Below are 14,427 nucleotides of genomic sequence, written 5' to 3'. Positions count from 1 at the left end.
AGACTCCAAACTGACTCTGCATTTCTCTTGTCCAGGTACTCATGACATTCACGCTCTAATCCTTGGAAGGGCAATCACAGGAATCCAGGCATTTACAGTCAGCAAGTGAACACACTTCCCCTGGGAGCCTGGATGGCGCTGAATCCCTTCCCAGGGAGCTGTGCTGCTCTGAGCTTACTCAGGGAGGTGGCAGATGGAGCCAATTTTTATGGTAGGAGGAGAGACACTGATTTTTGAATTTCAAAATTTCCCTTTTAAAATTACTGAAATGTGCTCCTTAAAAAGACTGGACTCCATACCAAGTTTCTCAATCTACTTTTAACCATGAATGGGAACGGACTCCACTTACCTTGGAACAGACGCTTCTCTTCACAGGGAGCAGGGAGAGGAAAGAGAGTAATACAGAAGCAACCTCTGTGAGACCTGATCTGGTGTCTGACCAAGCCACCCGCCTTGAGTTCCCTGGGTGCCCTCTGACCCTCCCATCTGGGGGATAAGTGCCTTATGCTGGACGTTGTGGCAGAATGAAGAGGAGAAAGAGAATAATAAAGAGCCTGCATGTCTGACCCTCAGTGTTGTGCCACATTTACTTGGGATCACTTGTGTAGTCCTTTGAGTCACAGGGAAAACAACACATGTAGGGGCTGTGAGGTGCTGAGACGTGGTGAGGATTCTTCCCCCTCCCCTCAGTGATCTAGCCCACGTCTGAGTCTTTGACTCTGCTGTAATAAATAAACCTGGTTAGGCATTGCCCAGGGTTGTGGACAGAGGGGACTTTGTCCTTTCTGTCACCACAGAGCTGGCCACACAGTGGGCTGGATTCTCAGCTCCAATATACCGTGTTACAGGGGAGCATGGAGCCACAAGCGAGATGGTGGGAGCACCCAGGGCTTCGTGGTGATAGTAGCCCCTGCGGGGCACTAACACCCTTGGTTTCTGTTAACATTTACTTTCATCTTAGCCCCTACAGCTCTCCTCACACAGTGCCCTCTGCGTGGGTTCAGTCATACCTCTGGCTGGACACATAGATCTTTGTACACAGTCTCCACAGTGTGGCACACTTGTTTGAGCTCTGTTTCCAAATGGCTGATCTTTGCCATTTTCTGAGTGAACTCTTGGAGCTTTTCCTGAATAATCTTGTTGTGGTGATTATAAAGCTGATACATCCTCTCTTCTAGTTTCTCCGTCAGGTCCGAAACCTTTTAAACAATAAGACATGTTCTTGGAAAATCAAACTAGAGGCATCACAAGACATGTTTTAAGTGGCTCCCTAAGATTTCTGCAGTTTATCATACAAAAATGGTAAAAACAACTCCAATGACTGGGAGTGAAATTGCCTACATTAAAAAAAATTTTTTAAGCAAGATTGCAAAATTATATATACATTATATGCTCCACCAGGTTAGGAAGTAAGTACATAACAGAGATTAGAATAAAACATGCAACAAAGTAGCCTCTGGGTGGTGGGATCATAGGAATGTTTTTATATTTTTTTGTGCTGTTATACTTTATTTGACTTTCTATGCTGTGTGTACTGGTAGGGATGGGAGAGAGAGAAAGAAGGGGCAAGTCAGCCTATTTTCAAGAGATGTCCCACTCATGGGATCTCTTGTGTATTCTGATGAAGCGTTAGGGACAATCATTAACACTGGACATGAACATAACATCAGGCTTTGCTAGACAAAAGTCCCGGTCATGTCAAGGGACCCCTAATCTCCCACCACAAACCATTCAGCTTCTGGAGGATAAATGGCTGTATTAATGTGGACTATGCTTCAACCCCCTACTCCCATAGCCATTAGTCCTGGTGTGTAATTAGGAGGCTGGGCTGTGGATGCAGATGGACCTTGGTCCCTCATTCTGCCTCTCTCATTCAGGCAATATATTTTTTAAAATATTTTATTTATTTATTTTTAGAGAGGGGAAGGGAGAAAGAGAGGGAGAGAAACATCCCTGTGTAGTTGCCTCTCGTGTGCCCCCTACTGGGGACCTGGCCCACAACCCAGGCATATGCCCTAGACTGGGAATTGAACTGGCAACCCTTTGGTTTGCAGGCCGGCACTCAATCCACTGAGCCACACTAACCAGGGTTGGCAAATTATTATTTTTTTAATTGATTTTTAGGGAGAGAGAGAAACATTGATTTTTTTCCCACTTATTTATGTAGTCACTGGTGCTTCTTTTATTGCCCTGACTGGAGACTGAACCCCAACCTTGGTTATTGGGATGATGCTCTAACCATTTGGGCTACCTGGCCAGGGCAAATTATTTCTAAACCCTACTTTTCCCATCTGTAAAATGGGTCCGTTCTTTGCAGTACTGTTGGAAAGGTGAAATGAGGTACTACATGCAAATTGCCATGCTAGGAACAAAAGATGCTCAACAATGGTTCATTCCCTATGCCCTTCACCTTTAACATAAGGCCTTTCCCCACCCCAACCACTGAGGCTTTGCAATGTGTATGCAGAAATCTGTCACCTTGATCTTGAGGCTGTCCCTGAAGTTGGTCATGAGTGCATGGTCCTTCTGCCTGCTCTCGTTAATATTTTCGATCAGCTCCTGGGCCCTCTTCTTCAGGATCTCGATGCTCGAGTCCAGAGAGGAAAAGTAGGGTCCGGACTTCCCTTCCAGCATCATCAACTGGCGACTGGCACTGGAGGTGGCAATAGAGGGGCTAGAAACCTGACTTCTGAAAGTATAGGAAAACAAGGTCAGCACCAAACTTTTCCCAGAATGGCTGATCTGAATTAGCTCGACAGTGGGAAGAGAACCAGTGTTGTGTGTCTCCCATGGGTAACACTTGGTTATTTCATGCACACACCTGCCCTAAGAGGCAGGGACAGCATCCCTATTCTGTAACTGAGAAAACACACCCAAAGGCACACATCAAATCCACCCAAGTTTCCAGAACAAGGAAATATGCCTGACTCTGAAGCACATGGTCATCTTATGACATCAATTTGCCAGTTTGAAATGAGCATTATACTTATAAATAATTCTATTTATAAATAGTATAGATGCTTTCTTAGATGGCTCTTCCTGTCACCAACCTGCTACATCCTCTTCTAAACATTTTGGGAGATGTCGCAGCCTGTATTCCACCTTGGTCTAGTGTACCTGCATGACTTTGCTCCCACTAGATAAGGCAGCCAGTCAAGAGTTAATTATATTAAAAGTTTTAAAAAATATCTTCACCTGAGGATGCATGTATTGATTTTAGGGAGAGAGGATGGCAGAGAGAGAAAAGAAACATCGATGTGAGAGAAACATCAATCACTTGCCTCCCAAATGTGCCCCGACCAGGGATCAAATGTGCAACCTAGGTATGTGCCTAGACCAGGAAGTGAAGCCACGACTTTTGGTGAAATTTTGGGAAAATGCTCCAACCACACCATCCAGCCAGGGCAAAATATTTTTTAAATGCACAAAAAAAGAGTTAGTAATGTTTGTCCCATACTGTACACATGACTATGATAATGTAATTCAATTAAGTATTGTTAGCCAGTGAAATGGTAAAAAAGTGACAGCTGTCTAATACAGCTAAATTAAATGAATAAAACTAATAAATCTAATTAAAAAACTATTAAAATGGGTGGAGGAGACCATTTTAGATCGGCACAAAGATCATAAAAATCTAAAAGGACACCGTGTAAAGATAATTTTGTCATGACCTGTAAGTTTCCACTTAAAAAAAAATTAGCCCTGGCTAGTGTAACTTAGTGGATTTGTGAATCTAAGGGCTTGTGAACCTAAGGATTGCAGTTTGATTCCCAGTCAGGGTACATGCCTGGGTTGCAGGCCAGTTCCCAGCAAGGAATGCGCAAGAGGCAACCATACATTGATATTTCTCTCCCTCTCTCCTTCCCTTCCTCTGCTAAAGATAAATAAAATTTTAAAAATCTAAAAAAAAAAGGAGAGAGGGGAAGGGAGGTAGAAGGACTAGGAGAGAAATATTGCTCTACTGCCTCTCACATGCCCCAACTGGGCATGAGCCCTGACTAGGAGTTGAACTGGCAACATTTTGGTTCACAGGCCAGTGCTTATTTCACTAAGCCACACGGGCAAGGGCTTACTTTTTTTTAAAAAACAAAACTGGGAACTGCAGGCAATGCATTATTTATTTTTTTTAATATTAAATTTTATTTAGTTACTTTTCAAGTACATTTTTTTTTATCTATTTCTCCCAGGCAATGCATTATTAATGAGTGTTTTGAAAAAGTTGCAATCTGACTTGCAGACTTATTGCTGTTTTTTTAAAGTTTTTATTTATTTTTTAGAGAGAGGGAAGGGAAGGAGAAAGAGAGGGAGAGAAACATCAGTGTGTTGTTGCCTCTTATGCCCCTCTTGCTGGGGGCCTGTCCTGTAACCCAGGCATGTGCCCTGACTGGTAATCGAACTGCTACCCTTTGGTTTCCAGGCCCATGCTCAATCCACTGAGCCACACCAGCCAGGGTTAGAAGTTGGTTTTAAATTAAGGTAAAATGTTTAAGGTTAGCTTTCTTTCTTTTTTTATTTGTCAGCTCTTTCAATCTTCCAGGCAGCATATCACTGCATTCTGACACCAGGCAGTGGGGCCTGTCTGCTCATCATCTTTACCACATAGCTGAGGACACAAGCTCAGTCTGGTTACTTTCGCTGGGTCACCAGCCAGTCTGTGGCAGAACTGGGTGTGGCACACAGGTTGCCTGTCTCACAGCTCATGTCCTGCTTCCTCTTGGGTCTTCAGTATCCCTCTTGCCCTCTGCGGGCCTTCCAACTCTGAGACTGGAAGTGCCAGCCACCACAGCAGTTCCTGAACACACCAGTTCACACACAGCTATAAAGGCGGCCATGACTGGAAGCCAGTCAGTCACTGCTTACTTAGAAAAACACATCTTGATATTCTGATGCTTTCTTCACAAAACTATTTTTCTTGGCTTTTTCTGAGTTCTTCCTTTTGGCTGAGAACAGATGTATAGTGAAACTGCAGTAAAAGAGAGCCTGGATGGACAGTCATATACATCTACACAAAACTTCTCAGGCCCAAGAATGCCGCTGTGTCCTAGTCCTTGTGTATTCCTTGCCAGTTGCTTCTTGCCTCTGCGTCTTTGCACCTGCTCTGACTCGACCCATGAGACCTAACCAGACCACTAACTCCTTTGAGAAGCTGTCCAGAACCTCTGTGCCTACCTCTGCGTGAACTTGTCTCTGCTCATGTCCCTATCTCCCCAGAGGGCTGGGTCCCATTTATCTCTGCATTCCTATGCAGTGTCCAGAACACAGTAAGTCTTCCACTGTCTGTTGAATGAATGAAGGACACTTTCTTCTGTCACATCTATTCCTTCCTCTTCTGGCTTCCCACACAGCATGCAAGTTTACTGGCCTCCAGGACAAGATGCTGTGTCCACTGCATTTTAAGATGGGAAGGTATCTCCAGCTGAGGCAGATATTTCTACAGCAAACATTTACACCAGCTAAGAAAACAACACACCAATTAAAGGTTCTGTGAGCATTCTTGTCTTGTTTGCTAAGGAATTTATGACCTCTGAGCATATAATTACTCCTCTTCCTTAAGGGGAAGTGAGGCAGGACAGGAGTGCAGACCTGTGAGTGACACAATGCATTTTAACATCCAGACTTTTGTAATGTCTAGATGTATGCGGAGAAGACAGAGTGCTTCCAAAACGACAGATGTACTTTGCCCCATGGTAGAGGAGCTGGGGCACAGGTTCAGAAACCCCTGGCTTTTGACTTCCCTGAAACCCCAAGCACTAACTGCCCTCCCGTTCTAAACCCAAGGCTCCATCACTTCACTCTGGCTGGTGGCCTCAGCCCCTCTTCCCTTCAATTCTGTGTCACACCCACCCACTGAAACCCTACCCTGGCTATCTACAACCAAGTGCTGCCTCTTTTCTCACACTCAGGAACCTGAGTAACACTGGAGAAAATCACAACCCAATAAACAGGGTCACTACAGAGTCCTGCTCTCCAGTCTCAGGGGGGCCTCAGAACTACGGAGTATCCTCTCTGTGCTCTGGTCATTGCTCCCATCAGCCACCTCAAAACATCATTCTCCCATCCCTGACCCCACACTTGCCTCCCTCCCACTGAGCAATACAGAATCTTGCAGGTGAATAACCCCCTCCACTGTCCTCATAAATGTATTCACACCGCCCTTCCTCCTTCCAAACTCCCAACAGGGTGGGAGGGTGAGGTATTCTGGGCTCCCAAATCCATCCCCTGTACTCCACTCTCTTGTGTATTTGACATCTTCCTTTGGCTGGTTGCCCCCCCCCCCCCAGGGTATGTTCATCTTACATTTTATTTTTTTTATTTTTTTTTCATCTTACATTTTAAAAATACAACATACCACCCACACACACCTGACCTCTTCCTTCGGCATCAGTTCCCTTCTGCCAGTCACCTCCCTCTATTCCCCATCACCACCAAGATTCCAGAAAGAGATGCCCACATTTTTCTGAGCACAATTTCTTACCTCCCGTTTGTTTCTTAGCCCATTGCAATCAGTTCTAAAATGAAGCAGCAACCGCCAAGGTCCCTGGTGACACCTGGCAAAAACCTCCCTTGACTTTAGGCAGCAGCTGGTGCTGTTGACCACCCTCCCTGCCATTCCCGACACTGGGTCTCCCTAGGCTCTGTCTTTGGTCCCGTTCTCTTCCCTTTACACCTCCCTGCACACCCTTGCTCCATAGCCAGCCCCATATATCCTCCCTGCTGACCTCTCCTGCCAACCCCTCCTCTAATAATGTACATGTCATTCCTCAAAAGCCCACTTGTAGTCGGGAATGTGCCAGAAGCCCCTTTCCCTGAGTCCTGCCTCTTCTAGAAACTCATCTCTGGCTGGGTTATGTACACATAGCACCTACAGTGTCACTGCCTGAACCTCAGTCTTCCTTCTAGCCTTCAGGAGGGCCCAGCCAGGCTTCATTCATCTTTATAAACCCATACCTACTCATCATGGTAGGAGTAATAAAGGTGTGTCCAATAAAATGAATGACTATCAGGGGCTTTCATTACCATCCACACTTCCACATCTCCCTAACTTATAGTCCCCAGCCCACACCTCTTTTCTAAGCTCCCAATGATGACTTAACAACTACCTCCCAGCCCTCTCCACTTGGCTGCCCCAGAAGCATCTCAAACTCCTCCACAATTGCATACCAAAATAATTTTCCTTCCCTTACCAAAGCCACCTAGTTCCCAAGCCAGAAACTTGGCAGTGAGTCTGGAGCTTGGCTTCTTCCAGTCCTTCCATATCCTGTCATGAAACCTTCTCATTTCCACCTCTTTAACCTCTCTCAAATCTATCATCTCTTCATCTAATCATTTGCAGCCCTGTACCTATCATTTCTCACCTGAGCCCCAGGGATCTTAGAACTGAAACCTGAGCCCTGTCTGGTGTGGTTCAGTGGTTGAGTGCAGGCCTGCTAACCAAAAGGGTCTCCAGTTCGATTATGCATCAGGGCACATGCCTGGGTTGTGGCCCAGGTTCCCAGTTGGGGGTATGCAATGTATCTCTCACACACCGATGTTTCTCTCCCTTTTTCTCCCTCCCTTCCCCTCTCTCTAAAAATAAATAAATAAAATCTTAAAAAAATAACTACAACCTGATGTCCCATTCCTGCTTCCACAGCCTATAAGAGCCACCCCCCCTCCCCCGGCCACAGGAGCAAGTCTAAATTCCCCAGCACAGCACCCAAGGCCTTCCTGGGCTCTGGGCCTCTTTTTCTTTCCACCCTTCACTCCCAGCAATTTGGAACTTTCTACAATTTCACCAATCTATCAGCCTTCGCCTGAAATGACTTTCCCTCTCTGCCAACTTTACAAGGTAACATTCAGAGCTTCTGCTAGTGCACTCATACAGTACCTTTGCTTCTGGATCACAACACTCCCAGTTTGTTCAGAAAGGTTCCCTCCAGGGTGCTTTGCAGGCTAGGGGTGGGAGGATTGCTGAATACCTAAATGAATGAACTACAGTAGGAGAGGAGCCTGGTGTAACGTTCCTGTGGGAAAAAGTCTCCTTGTACCTTACAGTTGTTGACTCAGCAGTGTAAGAATCCTGAAACGAAAATCAATGATAACACCAGGTGCTTCTTTTTATGTAATTGGTCACAACCTGTCTGAGCTGCTAATGGCTCAAAGTCACTCCAATGATGAGGCTGAAACCAGTCTTCTAGGTGCTATGCAAATGTGAAAAATCACTTGAATTCGGCTCATTCAAATTTCACTATGAGACAAAACCTGCATCAGATGTCTGCAAAAAGCCTCTTTTTTTCAACCTCTCCTTTGGGATTTATTCCTCTCTATTTCATTTTTCTTAATACTCAGCAGCTGCATATTAATCAGAGTGTTAATGAATCAGAGTCTTCCCTGGGCCTGCATTCACCAATTAACTTTAATAAACAAAATGCGTGGTGTCCTCTCAGTTGGCTTCCCCCTTCCCAGGTCTGCTTCTGTTGCCAAACCCTGGACAGAGGCCAGGGAATGGAAGTGGGCCCAACACAGCAGGGATAGTGGTGAGGAATTGAAGTGGGGGCTGTGAACACACCTCCATGCTCATGTATTATGGTCTGTTCTTCTGGGCCCAGTCTGGTAGGGGGCACTGGAACAACAGCACAGGAAATGGGTCTAAGACACAGGTGGCAAACAGAAGGCCTGAGGGCGGAATCAGGCCCTCCACCTTGTTATATCCAGCCCAGCCCCTTGTTTCTACCCAGCGGCAGCACTGAGCTCCTTGCCCCTAGTTGAGGAGTAGTTCTATTTATATAGTCCTAAAATTACATTTGGCTCTTTGAAGGCAACCACGAGGCTGATGTGGCCCCCCATGAAAATGAGTTTGACACCCCTGGTCTAAGAGAAGAGACCATCTGTTCATTACAAGTAAACCTTGATTGGCTGGCGTGTGAGCGAGAGCTGCCTGCTGGTTGCATGTTCCCTTGATGGCCTTTAACAGATATATACCAGTGAACAATCCACCAGCTAGTTATGACCACCACAGGTGGCAGTCCCAGGAGGGGAGGTCACCTAATCAAATATTCAAGGAGGAACACAACAGAATCTCAGGCAAAATGAGGTTTTGCTGAAGTATAGCCAGGAAGAGGTAAGGTCTAAATAGAAGCTGCTGAGCCTGTTCCCCTGCTTTTGTTTCCTAAAATACATTCACATTTTAATCATGTTGCCGAGTGTCTGCTGCTGGACCTATTCAACACCTTGCACTGGTTCTCATCCATTTTTCCACCCAAAGCTCCTGTGGAACTCCTTATAGTCTCACAATGATTTGCAATTATCTGTGTCTCTTCATCACTTAGATCAGGACTGAACACGTTATTTGCAGGAAGATATTATCAAACAAACGACTTCAGTCATTTCCTTCTTTTTCTTGGTCTCCATGTGACGGCACACACTTGGAAGCCATCCACCCTGTAGCTGGCTTTACAACCTGGAATCTGGGAGGTAGGGGACGCTAGCTTCAAGCCTAGAGTCCTCAGGGTCCTGTCCTGAGCCTGGCTTCCTCTCACTCTCTCCCTGGGTGATGAGCTCATGCTCCCCACAACTACCATTAAAACAGTGAGTCCCACAGTGGCATCTCTTGCCCCTGGCCCTCCTGAGTTGTGGGTCAGAAAGCCCAACTGTATCTGGATACATTCATGTACATGTCCCTGGCCACCTCAAATTCAACAAGGACAAATGAAACTTGTGCTTTTGCCTCTGTCAGTGAAACCCCCACCTAGTGGAAACCAGAAAGCGGGGGGTCAGTGATGTGCTGGTAAGCAACTGGCTCTCTGGGTGGGCAGAGGGGAGAATAAAGCCCTGATTTGTAGTGTTTGACAATTTCCATGCTACAAAAACTCCCACTATAGCCAATTTCAAGATACTAATATGAAGTTGTTAAATGCCAGGTTGGGAAGAGATCAGTGGAACTGATCTTGTGAGCTGGTAGGAACCAGCTCCAGTACACTACAACATACCAGGATCCAGTATCTCTGCTGCCAGTCACAACACCTGACATGCCAGCATTCTCACTGTTTTCTGAGCACACAAGTGGGGAAATATCCTGGGCTCATCCCCTTCCTCATGCCTCACAAAAGACCCTGCCACCCAGAGCTTCTCTCCATCTGCTCTGTTAGATGCTACCCCCACAGGAGCCTCCCACCTGATCTTCTCACATCCCCTCAGACCCCTGCCCACCCATCCTCCACAAAGCTGCCAGTGTCTTTTTAATAGGAACCTGAGTATGTTTCTTTACTGCCCCAGAAATTCGTTTCCTAGATATCTACCCAAGAGAAATGAAAACTTATGTCCATGCCAAAACCTGTTCATGGACGTTCACAGCAGCATTATTCACAAGAGCTAAAGAGTGGAAACAATCCAAATGTTCTTCAACCAATGAATGAATAAATAAAATGTGGTAGATCCACAATATGGAATGTTATTCAGCCTGACATGGTGGCCTCCTCGCTCTTTTATGAGCACACCCAGCTTATTTCTACCTCAGGGACTAAGTGCTCTGCTGGCATGTTTGGGTCTCCAGATGCTTCCTGACTGGCTGTTTCTCATGTGACCTCCTTATAGGTCTTCTCCAACTACTCTTAATGCCCTATTACTTTAGTCACTTCTTATTCTGCTTTGTTTCTTCAAAATACTTACCATCAGCTGAAATCACATTCTTTTTTAAAAATCACCTATCTCTCTTTTAGAAAGCCAGCTTGCCAACAGACTCAGAATAGCCAACACAATACTGAAGAACAAAGTCAAAGGACTGATGCTTCATATAGATTTGCCATACAGCTACAATTGTCTAGATAGTGTGGTACTGGTGAAAGAATAAACTATAAATCAATGGAACAGAATAGACAGCCCACACATATATAGTAACTTGATTTTTGCAAAGAGCAAATAAAATTCAATGGACAAAGGAGAATCTTTGTAATAAATGGTGCTGGAACATCCACATGCAAAAAACTTTAAAATGGATCATAAATCTAAATATAACACACAAAACTGTAAGACTCCTAGAAGATAACAGAAGAAAATCTAGGTGACCCTGGGTTTGATGGTGATTTCCTGGATACAACATCCCCCAAAATTGATTACCTTGACTTCGTTAGAACTAATCATTTCTGCCCTACAAAGGACACTGTTAAGAGAATGAAAAGACAAGCCACAGACTGGGAACAAGTCTTTATAGAACACATATCTGATAAAGAACTTATATCTAAAATATACTAACAGCCCTGGCTGGTATGACTCACTTGGTTGGGCATTGTCCTGCAAACTGAAAGCTCACAGGTTCAATTCTCAGGCAGAGCATGTGCCAAGGTTGTGGGTTCAATCCCTTGGTTGGGGTGTGTTCAGAAGGCAACCAATTGATGTTTCTCTCCCTCTCTTTTTCCATCCCTCCCTTCCCCTCTCTCTAAAATCAATAAGCATGTCCTCAGGTGAATATTAAAAAAAATAATAATAAAACATAGAAAGAACTTTTAAAACTCAACAGTTAGAAAACAGCCCTATTAAAAAATGGGCAAGAGACCTAACAGACACTCCACCAAAAAAGATATGCAGATGGCAAAAAAAGCATGTGGAAATATGTTCAACTTTATACCTCATCCAGAAACTGCAAATCAACAAATGAGATACTACTACACACCCAGTCAGAATGGTGAAAATCCAAAACACTGAGAAGTGCTGGTGAGGATGTGGAGCAACGGGAACTCTCATTCATTGATGATGGGAATATAAAATGGTACAGCCACTTTGGAAGACAGTTTGGCGTTTTTTTACAAAACAAACATACTCTTACCATATGATCTAGCCATCATGCTTCTTGGTAAATACCCACAGGAGTTGGAAAACTAGATACACATGAATGTTTATGGCAGCTTTATTCATAACTGCCAAAACTTGGAAGCCACCAAAATGTCCTTCAATAGATAAATAGATAAATGAACTGTGGTACATCTACACAATAGAATACTACTTAGTGCTAAAAAGAAATGAGCCATTAAGAAATGGGCCCCAGCAGGGTAGCTCAGTTGGTTAGAGCATCATCCCAATACACCAAGATTGCAGGTTCAATCCCCAGTCAGGGCACATACAAGAAGTGACCAATATATGTTTCTCTCACTCAAATCAGTTTTTTAAAAGATTTTATTTATTTCTTTTTAGAGAGAGGGGAAGAGAAAAAGAAAGAAGAGGAAAGAACTATCAGTGTGTGGTTGCTCCTCACGCTCCCCATATTGGGGCCTGGCCCACAACCTAGGCATATGCCCTGATTGGGAATTGAACTGGCAACCCTCTGGTTCCAAGCCCATGCTCAATTCACTGAGCTATACCAGCCAGGGCTCAAATCAGTTTTAAGAAATGTCTTTAAAAGAAATGAAAAGACACAGAGGAATGTTAAATGCACACATATTATTAAGTGAAAGAAAGCAGGTTCCAGAGAGCAGGGATTCTGATTTGTTCACTGCTGTATCCCCAGTCTGGTCTAGCCAAAGCTAATCTTCAATAAATATTTGGTGAATTAATAAATGAATTAATAAATGTGCAAGACAAAACCCTTTTTTTGTCATCCATGACACTGCTCTTTCTTTTACTCCAGCATCTAATTCATTCACATTTTCTTTCAGTTTAAGCTTTTAAAATCGACTTTTATTTTTTATTGATTTTAGAGAGACAGAGAAATTTGTTGTTCCATTTATTTAAACATTCACTGATTGATTTTTTATTGATTTTTTTGAGAGAGAGAAACATTGACTTGTTGTTCCACTCATTTATGCACTTATTGGTTGAATCTGGCATGTGCTCTGCCTGGGGATCAAACCTGCAACCTTGGCACACCAGGATGATGCTCTAACCAACTGAGTTACCCAGCCAGGGCTTTCTAGCTTCTTAAATATATCCAGAATCTGACCACTTTTCATCACCTCCATAGATCCACCATGGGCCAAGTCAGAGTTATCTTGTACCAAGATTATTCCAATTGCCTCCTTACTGGTCTCCCAGCTTCCACTCCTGCCCTAACAATCTATTCTCTGCATGACAGCCAGAGGGAGTCTTTTAATTCTTTAGTCCAGAAGCCTGCAAATTTCTATGAAAGTCCAGATAGTAAATCTTTCAGCTCTGTGCCCATTTAGTACCAGTTGCAACAACTCAACTCTGCAGAGGCATCCACATATGTTCCAGCACAAATTCATTAACATTAGTCCGAACCCTGCTACCATCACTTCACATCACTCCTCTATTCCAAAACTTTTCATGGGTAATTAACATCCAAAGTCCCATTACCTGTCTGACTGTATCTCATACTATCTCCCTCTATGCTACTCCAGCACAGTCGTCCTTCCGGGCCCTTGCAGCTGTTGTTTCCCTGCCTGAAACATAGTTCTCCCTGCCTGGATGGTCTACTTGTCACCCCCCCCCCCCAGTGAGGGGCCTTGACCCTCTTTGGATCTAAATGGGCTACCTGTCACTCTCTCCCTATTTTTTCCCCCATAGCACTCGGCATCACTGACTACTGTATATTCCTGAGTTTACAGTGTGTCTCCTGTTCTAGACAGTGTCAGCTCACTGCTCTGTGCCCAGCAATTAGCCCCATGCCAGGCACACGAGAGATGTGCAACCAGTATGTGGAACAAATGCACCAAGAGCAGACACTGGTCCTTGGGGTAGAAATGGGTGAAGAAGGCCCCAGGGCACTGTTTGGACCCACTGGGCCAGGGGCTGCCTCACCTAGCTGGCTCCTGACCAGCTTCCTCTTCCTGGCTCTCCTCGGCCTGCTGCTGCTCCTTGCTGTCCCCCAAAGGCTGTGGCTCCTGGTCCTTGCACTCTGCGTGTGGTATGTCCACCTGTGAGCACAGTCAGCACTTGAGAAGCTGAAGGAGGGAGGGTGGCAAGTGGTGGTCAGCCCTTGCTCCTGCCCCTTTGGCCCTGGGCACCTGCTTGCAACAAGGTGGGGGCCCGCAGAAGAGATGGGCGGAGCTGGGGCGCCCACCGCGAGGTCGAGGGCTTGAGCTGGGGGAACCCTGCGCCTGGAGGACAGAGGCAGGGAAACCTGGAGGGGCTTCAGGAGGCCTGGGCTCCTAACTGGCTGGGTCGAGTTCTTCGAAGGACAAGAGGGAATATAAAAAGAATACTGGTGCGGCACATGGGTGTCTGAGCCGCTGTCTAAACTGCTTCTGCCACTCGCCGGGTCTGTCTTTCTGACCCCTCTGTCAGCGCGTCAGTCACACAGTCCATCAGTCAGGGCCTGGTCAGTCAGTCAGGAAATCGGGGTCCGGCAGGACGAAGGTAACCCGGATGGCAGAAGACAAGTGGCCAGACTCGGGTCTGAAGTGGAAAGCCGAGATCACCGCCGTTCCCTGCCTGTCCGCCCGCCGCCCGCGCGAAGGAAACAAGCGTCGCGTACTGCCTGTCGCTCCATCTTGTCTT

General features: G+C 45.4%; 2 protein-coding genes across 7 annotated transcripts in view; one reads left to right on the top strand and one right to left on the bottom strand.

Moving 5' to 3' along the window:
* The window catches only part of GCDH (glutaryl-CoA dehydrogenase), a 15,258-nt gene extending 14,692 nt beyond the window's left edge, over positions 1-566 (top strand). For all 5 annotated transcript variants that reach the window (XM_053663781.1, XM_037145750.2, XM_037145751.2 and 2 more), the window contains one exon: positions 36-566. In XM_053663781.1, the coding sequence (XP_053519756.1) occupies positions 36-109 (74 nt within the window). In that variant the 3' untranslated portion in view covers positions 110-566. The remainder of the gene's footprint in view (positions 1-35) is intronic.
* Positions 1-14,427, bottom strand: part of SYCE2 (synaptonemal complex central element protein 2) — a 14,766-nt gene extending 339 nt beyond the window's left edge. The window contains exons 1-4 of one of the 2 annotated variants that reach the window (XM_037145754.2): positions 14,405-14,427; positions 13,729-13,844; positions 2,479-2,689; positions 1,011-1,199 (exon numbers count right to left, since the gene is read on the bottom strand). In XM_037145754.2, the coding sequence (XP_037001649.2) occupies positions 1,011-1,199; positions 2,479-2,689; positions 13,729-13,844; positions 14,405-14,419 (531 nt within the window). In that variant the 5' untranslated portion in view covers positions 14,420-14,427. The remainder of the gene's footprint in view (positions 1-1,010; positions 1,200-2,478; positions 2,690-13,728; positions 13,845-14,404) is intronic. The other variant, XM_053663783.1, reaches the window with a different exon arrangement.

The sequence above is a fragment of the Artibeus jamaicensis genome, unplaced genomic scaffold (genome assembly GCF_021234435.1).
Source record: "Artibeus jamaicensis isolate MK-2021 breed Jamaican fruit bat unplaced genomic scaffold, CSHL_Jam_final contig_3290, whole genome shotgun sequence".
NCBI lineage: Eukaryota > Metazoa > Chordata > Mammalia > Chiroptera > Phyllostomidae > Artibeus > Artibeus jamaicensis.
The sequence above is the reverse complement of the archived record's forward strand: the minus strand, read 5'-3'. Positions and strand labels throughout refer to the sequence as shown.